The sequence below is a fragment of the Martes martes genome (assembly GCF_963455335.1).
Source record: "Martes martes genome assembly, chromosome: 7".
Lineage (NCBI taxonomy): Eukaryota > Metazoa > Chordata > Mammalia > Carnivora > Mustelidae > Martes > Martes martes.
The window spans coordinates 63,607,285-63,617,648 of NC_137894.1; the positions used below are offsets into that span (position 1 = coordinate 63,607,285).

The window sequence follows — 10,364 nt, forward strand, 5'->3', positions numbered from 1 at the left end:
GTCTTCCAGGTGATAGGACAGACAATGATCAGCCAGAGCCCTGGCCCCAAGTGGGCAGAAAGGGAGACTGGTGGCTGGGTTGGGGTGTTTCCTCTGGAATATTCTTTCTGGAAGTCCCAGGCATCTCTCAGCATCCTTCCTTGCTTTCTCTTCTCCACAGGTCTGAGTTTCCCCAGAAGTATTACTGGTGGTTCTTCCAGACTGTGCCAGGTGAGAGCCCTCCCTACTCTGAATTTCTGGGTCTGGCTCTGAGCTCCTGGCTCTGGGTTCCAATTGCCATGAGGCAGCCCACAAGCACTCACTCAGCTCTCAGGGTGGGCCAGGCTCTGCCTTTTGGTCCCGAGGACTCTCCAGGGCAGTAAGAGCCTCTGCTTCCCAGTCCTTCTCTTGGGAGTTTGGCTGGGCTCCTGTCCCAACTCTGAACATCCTCTGCTGTGGTATGGGAGTGGTCCCCTCTCCCCACACCCCAACATACACACCTACCATGACAGTGGCTTTGAGGAATGCTATGCCCCAGCTGCATGTTGGAGGGATGGGGCTTGTCAGACTAGGCAGAGCCCTCCACCCCTTGTAGTCTGTCTTGACAAGGGCTGTTTAGGGACATATTCCTAACTCCCCATAATCACCTATTTTAGAACTATTAGCTGTGAATCTATTCAAAAGCTTCTCAAACCTATTTATATTTTCAGTCTGTTTCCTCCTTGGGGTAATACATTTTCTACACTCCTCTCTGTGAAACACAGCATTTTTTTTTTTTAAATCCTAAAACACTCTGCTTTGAACTTCAGAGTGCTTGCTAATTCCTGCACACTGGGATTTAGTGGGTAAGGCTGTGTTTATGCCCTCCTCTCTGTTCAGGCCTTTACAGGCTTTGGTTAGATCCCTTCTTAACCTCAGCTTTTCCATACTGCAGGGCTCTAATCTTCTTAATTTCTGTCTCTCTCCTCCTTGACACTTGAGAGGCCATTCTCTGTCCTCGCACTCCCATCCTGAATCTAGTATTGCTCTTTTGTGTACCCCAGGCCTGGGATCCCCTTTGAGAGGAGGGTCCTCCCACCAGTACTGGGCTGAACACAGAGGTCTCAGGTGGTTGTGCTTACTCATTAATGGTCCCACAGCCCATGCTGTTGTAGCCAAGGCAGGGGCTATGGGGACTTAGACCGAGTCTTGACTCCATGGGGGCAGGGCCTGCAATGTCCAAAGTCTAACCCAGAGGGCCCAGAGTTGTTGCCCCTGCCTTCTTTCAGTCAGCACACATTTATATGAGGCCCATAGGGTGCCAAGCCCTCAGCAGGTGCTAGGATTCTGAGCTGAACCAGCAGCAGCCTGGTCCCTGTTCTTGTGGGCCCGACAGTGAGGGAAGGGACAGACAAAAAACAAATGACACCAGTACTCGAGAAATAACAATGAGGACAAGGCTTAGGAGGGATGAGCAGAGTCTGTTGAAATAAAAGGAATCTGTAATCAGTGGTGTGGGGAGAGAACAAAGGAGAACCCTGGCTTCCAAGGCCCCCACCCAGAGCAATGAAGTGGGACGGGAACCCTGACCCCTGGCCGCCTCAGAACAGCCCTGCCCCTCTGCCCTTCACCCCATGTTCATTTCACAGGGCTCACGGGGGTGCTGCTCCTCCTGGTCCTGGCCATCATGTATGTCTTCGCCTCCCACCACTTTCGGCGCCACAGCTTCCGGGGCTTCTGGCTGACCCACCACCTCTACATCTTGCTCTACGTTCTGGTGAGGGCTCCTGGGGTCTGGGCGGGATGATCCCAGGAAGGCCACGATGGCTTCTCCATTCCCTTAGTCCTCTCAGGAATCCCCTCCACTTCTCACTTCAAAGCTGGAGAATCTAGTGTGGGGCTGCCAAGCAGATGGACCCTGGGATGCAGCACCTGGAAGATGGGTGCCCTGGCAGGGGTCTGGCAGCAGCAGCCCCACCAGGCTGGTCTGCATTCCTTGAGATACCCCCACATCATTTCTGCCCAGCTGGTGATTCTGCAGTTCCGGTGGCTAGTGTGAGCTCCTGGGTGGGCTGCCTACATGCAAGGGAGCAATACCCTTTTTATTTGAGAGAAACGTATCTTAATTTGGTTCTGCCACTTTTGTTCCGATCCTGTTTTCTGAGGTCTTAGTGCCCCAACCCCTCTGCCCAGTGAAGTGCCACTTGTAGAGTTAATGAGCTTGCTCAAAATGTCTTCACTTGGACTATTGATAAGATGGATTTTTAAGACTCTACTTGTTCCCTTTCCTTCTCCTTAACCCAGGCTCTGCCTCCCTCCCTTCTCTTGTCCTCCTGTTCCCTTTATCTTCCGTGGGTTTGCCATCAGTTGCACGGGCTAGTTAGTTCCAGAGCTGACTCCAATCTGTGCCTGTGTCATGGTTCTGCTTGGCTTGCCTTCCTCATGGACACAAGCAGTTCCCTAAAGAGCACCCGAGAGTCCTGCTGAGAAGCTAAACTAAGTCCCAAGGCCCCAGTGTCCTCACCGATGATAGCTTGGCTGCCAACATTCAGAAGTGCAGAGCCCAGATGGTTGCCATCTGTCGCCTGGCTCCAGGCAGAACTGCACACAGTCGTGAGACAGAGGGAGAGGGTCCATGGTGGCCTGGGTCAGGCTGGCACTTGGGGGCTGCCCTGCCTCCTCTCAGGTGCAGTTCTGTCCTCACTTATCAGAGGGTCTGTTTCCCTGTTGCCTGAGGCTCAGCACTTCACGGTTCTGAAGATGACTACCCAGCCTTGGGTGAGGTCGTTTCCTAGAACTGATGATGTTTGTTTCCAAAGGGATCTCTGCGGTCTTTGGAAGCTGGCTAATTTGTCCCTCCCTACCCACCCTTGCTAGGGTGGAGCCGCAGCCTCCTGGGTCACAGTTTCTGCTAGGGGCGGAGGTGATGTTCTGGGTCCTGGTGAAAAAGCAGCTTCTTTGAACTCGATGGGAGATCCAGAAGGGTGGCCAGACTGACTCCCTGAGACCAAGACCCCTTTCTGACGTATTCCTGGGTTTTGGGGATCACTGGAGTTCAGAGCCACCCTTCCCGCCAGCAGGGAAGTCAGCGGCTCAGAAAGGTGCAGGACCCTCTGCTGGGCAGTCCTAGAGCTGGCCACTAGAGGGAGTCTCACCTGGGGGGATATTGGGGCCGAAACACCCACTTATCCCTCATGGCCACTTGACTTGGGACAGAAAGAGAAGCTACAAGTAAAGGACCCCAGTGTGGAGTGGACCCTGCAGAAGGATGTCCAGGCTCCTGATCCAGGCAGAAGAGGGCAGGGCTAGCTTCCCCCACCCCAGCTCCTCAGCCAACCATGAATCTGCAGCAGCTTTGTGGTTTAAAAGTAGAGCCAACACTAAATGGGATGTATAAACAGAGCGGTATGAGGTCACCCAGACATTGTGCTCAGCCTGGTTCAATGCTCAGAAAGCCTTGGGGGTGGGTGTGGGCTCCATAATGAAAGAGGAGCTTGGGGAAAGTGGAGCTAGTTCAGGGAAGAGCCCAGAGAGGTTTGGGTTAGTCCAGTGGGCAGAGGAACACTAAGCTGGGGAAAGAGAGAGCTGAATGAGGAGCCAGAGTTCAGTTTAACAGTTATCTGTTGAAGGATCTAGTACATGTTTGTTCGTTTGTTCGGTGGTATGCCGTAGGAGTTTGGTGGAGGATGGGGAGACTCAAAGCTACGCCCTCAGGAACTTGGGATTTGCTGCAGAGATAAGGGCCATGCACTTGAAATGGTCAGAATGAGCAGACAATATGGGATTAATTGCTGAGCTGAGTGTTCCAAACAGTGAGTTTCTAGTAGCTCACTGAAGGGAGTTTCATTTGGGCCAAACTGGTTAGGGAAGACGTTAGGGAGAAGATGGGACTTGAGCCAAGCCTTAAGGAGAGGTAAGCTAAGATTTGACAGGGCAGAGTGGAATCTGAAGAGCATTCCAGATAGAATAAAGGGCATGAGCACTGGTGCAGAGGTGGAAATGATGACAGAATATTCAGGGCACAGAGGGGACAGGCCTGGCTGTGGATGGCCCCAGGGTATTAGGTGGTGGCAGGACCTGTGTGGGCTGCGGTGGCCACTGAGGGGCTGTGGCTTGGTGGAGGGGCCGGGCCACATGGGACAGCATAGACAGAGGAGATTGGGCAACATGCAGGATCAGGGCTGGGAGAAAGAATAGAGAGCCAGTAGAGGACATGGAAAATGAGTGGCCCAAGAGAAGCAGCCGATGTGGCAAGGAGTGGGCAGTTGCTAGTGCCCACGGATGGCCAACCGTGGGAGCAAATGAAAGGAGACCTTGGGGTCTGACCATTCATGGGACGGGTGAACCCCCAGCGAGCAGGTCCTGAGAAGAGGTGGAAGCAGAAGCTGGACTTACCAGACTTAGGAACAAGCAAATGGGAAGCATGGGGGCAAGTTGTGTCTGACCTTGTTAGACCAGCTTGTTGGGGAAAGGACCAGAACTGAACAATTCCTCAGTTATTTCATGGAAATACAAGTCCACAGAAAAACAGTTATGTCAGTTATTTCATGGAAAAGGGGGACTGGTTAGGTGTTCTTAGTCTCCAAAGGCAGAGGATAAATTGGGGGAACTCCTTTTACTAACTCAGCAGTTATTAAATGCCTGCTGTGTGCCAGGCAGCAACTGCTAAGAGCTGAGAGTATGGTGGCAAAAAAAAAAAAAAAAAAGACATACACAAACCCTCAGTCCAGTGAGGAGACATGTCAATGAAGAAACAACATTAGTGTGGGTGATGACAAATGTTCTGATGAGAGTTAACTGGGGGATACAACAGAGGACCCAGGGAAGGCCTAAGGAGGCCTTCTCAGCCCTTCTGCTGAGCCCTGACAAATGAGATTGAGGGGTACATCTGGGTCATGATCTCAGGGTTCCAGGATCAAGTCCCACATCAGGCTCCCTGCTCAGCAGGGAGTCTGCTTCTCCCTCTCCCTCTGTTCCTCCCCACTGATCGTGCTCTCACGCGCTCTCTCTCCCAGATAAATAAATTTTAAAACAATGAGAGAGGTAGCCAGGGGAAGAACCAGGGAGAGGGCATTCCAGGGAGAGGGAACAGCAGGTGCCAAGGTCCTGAAGCAGAAAGACTTGCTATGTTTGAAGAACAGGGAAGGGGAAACAGTGGCAGGCAAAGGCCAGAGCATCTTAAGATCCTGTGGTATAATGGGAAGTCCACTGAGGCGGTTAAGTTGAGATGGCATGATAAAATGAACTTTAAAAAAGTCACACTGGCTGCCTTGAAAAGAATGGGTCACACTGGGCAGCCCCGTAGAAGACCACCCAGGAGGCTACTGCAGAAGACCCATCGAGAGTCAAAGGGTCTAGTTTAGGATGGTGCCAGAAAGGAGCAAGTAGGTGGGGTTGGAAGTGGTTAGATCTGGGAACCTGGAGGGAGCATGGTACATGGAGAGGTGGGGGTGGAAGGTGACCGTGGGGTGGGGTGGGGTGGGGTGGGGTGGGTGGAGAATACTAGGGGCTAAGCTCTGAGCTGGCTACAGGCACTCTTGTGGGTATGGCTTGGTCTGAGCCGAATTCTTCACTCTGTCCAGCTCATCATCCATGGCAGCTTTGGTCTGATCCAGCTGCCTCGTTTCCACATCTTCTTCCTGGTCCCGGCACTAATCTATGTGGGGGACAAGCTGGTGAGCCTGAGCCGAAAGAAGGTGGAGATCAGCGTGGTGAAGGCTGAGCTGCTGCCTTCAGGTACCAGTCTAGAGGCGGTCAGGGACCACGTGGGTGGTACTGACAAAGCCCACAGGGCATGGCCAGAGCCTGGACCTTGCAATCTCTTGGCCTGGCCCAGTGGAGTTGGCAGGGGTCTTAGGCTGGCAGTGATGAGGGAGCTGGCAAGAGAAGCTCTTGGCCAGGGGACCTGACCTCTCTCACAACAGAGAGGGAAGGAACCCAGGCCAGGCTGCTCCTTTCCCTGTTGACCATGAGTACCGGGGCTTCACTGCCCCTCCTTAGGGTGGGTATGGCCCAAAGGGAGTAACGCCTTCTGGTGGGAAGAGGCCTTGGCATATTCCAGAAGGAGAGCTGAGGCTGCAGGTGGGGGAACTTTCTAGAGGCCACAATGGTGCTGGGTCCTGGATAGCAGCCTCCTGCCCACTTCCTTTCCTCAGGAGTGACCCACCTGCAGTTCCAGCGGCCCCAAGGCTTTGAGTACAAGTCGGGACAGTGGGTGCGGATCGCCTGTCTGGCTCTCGGGACCACTGAGTACCACCCCTTCACACTGACTTCTGCACCCCATGAGGACACGCTCAGCCTGCACATCCGGGCAGCAGGGCCCTGGACCACTCGGCTCAGGGAGATCTACTCACCTCCAACAGGAGATGGCTGTGCCAAATACCCAAAGGTGACCAGACCCAGGCCAGATGAGCTACCCACCCCACATCCCCTTAGCAGGTCTTGCCCTGCAGCCCCAGGCTCCCCAGTGTCCCTCCCCTCCCCCAATCCAGAGACCGGTCCTTCCAGGTAATGCCATGGTACCCCCTTTCGCCTAACTCTATAACCATACCCGCCTTTCCCTGCCTCCCATCTCTAGCTTCAGAACTATTGTGGTGGTGGAGCTTAACTCCAATCCACTCTTCTTGCAGCTGTACCTCGATGGACCATTTGGAGAGGGCCACCAGGAATGGCATAAGTTTGAGGTGTCAGTGCTGGTGGGAGGGGGCATTGGGGTCACCCCCTTTGCCTCCATCCTCAAAGACCTGGTCTTCAAGTCTTCGGTCAGCTGCCACGTGTTCTGTAAGAAGGTGAGTGCCCTCTCTTCCTGCCGACCCCTGCTCCCTATCACTGTATCCATCTCTGCCTGTCTCCCCTGCCTCCTGTTCTTCATCTGAAGAACAAGGCACAGTTGGCCTGACCCCAGAGGGGTCAGGATATCCTCAGACCCTAAGGAACAGAGTTGGAGAGGGTTAAAAAACCCACTCTGTCTTACAGAGGTGGCCAGCCCCTGAAGGGAGCATTGTTAGGTTGGGAGAAGGAAGGGAACATTTGGGGTGTGGCAGAAGTGAAACAGGCTCTGCATTCAAGAGGAAGAAGAGGGGAGGTGGTGCGAGGCAGGGCTGGTGGGCTGGGTTGGTTCTGGGAACACAGCCCAGGCCCTCAGGCCCCCTCCATCCCAGGTCCCTTCACCCCAGCCTGGACCCGGTAGCAGGCCCCTGCTTGTTTCTCTGGGCCTGGAGGGTGAGTCAGGGGCACAGGAACGCAGCAGGCAGAGGCCCAGCCCATGCGCTGTCAGCACTTGGAGGGTGACAAGCAGCTCCTCTTCTCTGTCCATGCCAGCTCTGCCTCTGCTTCTTAACTCACACAGCCCCGCTTCATCCTCTTCAGAAGTTGGACATGGTCTCTCCGTGGCAGCTTCCATCCTTTCAGTCTCTCTTTGAGCCCATTCCCATCTGTTCTAGGAAGCCAGCTGGGTCTTCCCTAAGGCTGCTCTGTGACGTGCCTCTCAGCAGAACCCTATCCCTCTGGGCTAGGGTTAATTTAGAGCCTAGCAGCCTGAGGAGGGCCCATTGGAGGGAATGGCAGGGCAGGCTCAGAGTGAAAAAGCTGCTTCCCACCCCATCAGACCTTCAGCTCACTTGACAAGTGTCCTTTTTCACCACCCCAGGTTATCAAAGCCTTCTACCTCTCTACGCTCTGGGGTAACTCCACACCACCCCCCCACCCAGAACCTGGCCTTGTGGTCCCTGCAGCACACCATCCCCCAGGGTGTCTGGGGAGAGACACAAGCTGGCCAAGACCAGAAGAGTTCTGTTGCTGTGGGGATCCCTGGGATATGGGGACCCTGAGCTAAGCCAGGTCCTGAGCTCCCGCCATGTGTCCCCAGATCTACTTCATCTGGGTGACACGAACCCAGCGGCAGTTTGAGTGGCTGGCTGACATCATCCGGGAGGTGGAGGAGAATGACTGCCAGGACCTGGTGTCCGTGCACATCTACATCACCCAGCTGGCAGAGAAGTTTGACCTCAGGACCACCATGCTGGTAGGGCAGGGTGGCTAGGTGGTATCTGGGTTGGCAGAGTGACACAGATGGCCAGGCCAGGTGTGTGGACAGCCAGGTTCAGATTAGCAGGAGGCACAGAGATGGTGGTCCTGATCCTCAGCCTCCAGCTCCCTCCCCACCCCATTCTCTGTCTCCTGAGCTGCAGGCTGGCTTGGGCTAGGCATGGACCCTGACTGTCCTTGGCCTGACCTGCTCCTGTGCCCCCAGTACATCTGTGAGCGGCACTTCCAGAAGGTGCTGAACCGGAGTCTGTTCACGGGCCTGCGCTCCGTCACCCACTTCGGCCGCCCCCCCTTCGAGCCCTTCTTCAAGTCCCTGCAGGAGGTCCACCCGCAGGTCAGTCCCACCCCATATGAAGGTTCTCCTGGCCTTTATCCCCTGAGGTCTGAGCAAATCTCCCAGGCCATCTCCATGAGGGAAGGAATTGACACGTGATGAGAACACATCACCCAGGAGATAAGTGGGTGTCATGGAGTAGAGAAATAGTAGGGATCACTCCGAGGGGCTAAGGGGGAAGCAGCAACAGAGACTTGCCACTGTTAAAGCCAAGGTGCCTGTCCAGAAGGAAGGGTGCAGTGACTGAGCTCGTCCTTACCATAAAGTCAGAGCTACTCTTACCATGAATACCGAGCCAGCCCTCACCCTAGACGCTGATCTTTACCATGAACACCGGGCTAGCCACTGCTCTCGTAATGGCCGAGCCTTCAGTGAGACACTAAGCTAGCCTTTTACTGGAACGTTTATTAACCCAGCCCTGATCTAAAACACTGATCATGTCCCCGAAGCTGACAAATGCCTTCAAGGGGGTGGAGGTTGGACCCACACAGAGCAAGTCTACCAAAACTGAGCTAGATGTAAATACACCGAGCCAGCCCTCACCACACATGGTGCAAAGCAAACCTTTACCAGAAACCTGGAAGGAGCCCTCATCAAGGACTCTTGCCTGTCTTTAACACGAACACTGAGCTAGCCTTCACGTTCCCCTCCTCCAACAGGTCCGGAAGATTGGGGTGTTTAGCTGTGGCCCCCCAGGCATGACCAAGAATGTGGAAAAGGCCTGTCAGCTCATCAACAAGCAGGACCGGACTCACTTCTCCCACCATTATGAGAACTTCTAGGCCTCCTGCCCAGGGGTTCTTCCCACTGCCCAGCTGAGCAGAAGTTTGGGCCTGTACCTTACTCTTATACTTCCTATTTCTGACTCCCTCTGCCTCCTCCCCATTCCCACCTCCGAATTTTGGTCCAGGTGGCCATGGTCAGTCATCCATATGGGTTCAGAGACCCCCAAGTCCAGAATGTCTCAGCCTGGAGAAGGGGGAGGCACTGGCTGGGAAACAGGTGGGACCTGGCAGGAGAGCTGTTATTACTTTGAGGCAAAGTGATACCTCTTCTTCCAAGCTAAGAAAAAGTCTCAAAAGACTGGAGCTGACAAGCAGTGTGTATGTGTATTAGGGGGCTGTGAGCCTAAGGATGGAGTGGGAGCACTCCAAGATGCTGGTATCTTGGAACTCCCCCGCAAAAAAGCCTCCCCCTCCCCTAGGCTCCCCACTGTCAAAAGGGCTGGAAAATGCCTTGGGGTGGGGTAGAGGCTGGGCCCGCAGAGAGAAGTCTACAGGAACCCCCTCAGCATCCTAGTCTAATAGCACAACTGATTTTCTCTCCCGTTTTTAAACATGTACTGTAGTCAGAATCTGGCCCAATATCTATGTAGTGCTCCTCACGCCTTGTCTCTTCTTCCTACTGCAGCAGTCTCCTTTACAAATAAACCACTTTTCTGCCCTCTGGGTCTCTTTATCCTGCCCCAGAGTGGGGGTAGGCACTGGCAGAGGAAGCTACTCCACCAGCCAGCTCACCCAGGCTGGTGCAGACAGTCCTCTGAACCTGCCAGCACCTTCTGGATAAAGGAACCGGCCCAAGGCCGAGTGCTTTAGCTGGAGACCTCTTTCCCAGCTCCCGTTCCTGATGAAGGGCCTCTCAGGGCCGCTAGTGTGGGGCTTCTGGAGCCTGATCAGGAAGGGGTGGGAGTTCCCGAGAAGGTGGGCCGGGCACCAAGTGTGGGTGTGTGTGGCAGGACAAGGCAGGAGCCCACAGGGAGCCAGAGTCTGCCTGGCTGGCTCCAGGACCTCTGAGCAACAGGAGTTGGCCACTTGGTGCCTACATGGGTCTTCCCCATAAAGAGATGAAAGCGAGGAGACGGATGAACACATCCCCTAAACACTCTGAGCCTGTTTGCTCATCTCCAGAGTGACTCAGTACCCTTCAAGTTATAGGGCAGACCTCTGAGGGAATTTCTAAAGCAGGGCCCAATTTCAAGTGAGACTTTCGATTGTCCTCACAGAATTCTATTTGTCAAATCGCATAT

At 54.3% G+C, this 10,364-nt stretch overlaps 1 protein-coding gene across 1 annotated transcript in view; it reads left to right on the forward strand.

Annotated features, from left to right (window-relative positions):
• DUOX1 (dual oxidase 1) overlaps positions 1-9,781 on the forward strand; it is a gene marked incomplete at its 5' end in the record, with an annotated part of 31,112 nt that extends 21,331 nt beyond the window's left edge. The window contains 8 exons of the mRNA XM_080807460.1: positions 161-210; positions 1,608-1,735; positions 5,541-5,694; positions 6,114-6,346; positions 6,588-6,746; positions 7,826-7,981; positions 8,210-8,338; positions 8,998-9,781. Coding sequence (XP_080663586.1) covers positions 161-210; positions 1,608-1,735; positions 5,541-5,694; positions 6,114-6,346; positions 6,588-6,746; positions 7,826-7,981; positions 8,210-8,338; positions 8,998-9,120 — 1,132 coding nt within the window. The 3' untranslated portion in view covers positions 9,121-9,781. The remainder of the gene's footprint in view (positions 1-160; positions 211-1,607; positions 1,736-5,540; positions 5,695-6,113; positions 6,347-6,587; positions 6,747-7,825; positions 7,982-8,209; positions 8,339-8,997) is intronic.
• Between the last annotated feature and the right edge of the window lie 583 nt (positions 9,782-10,364).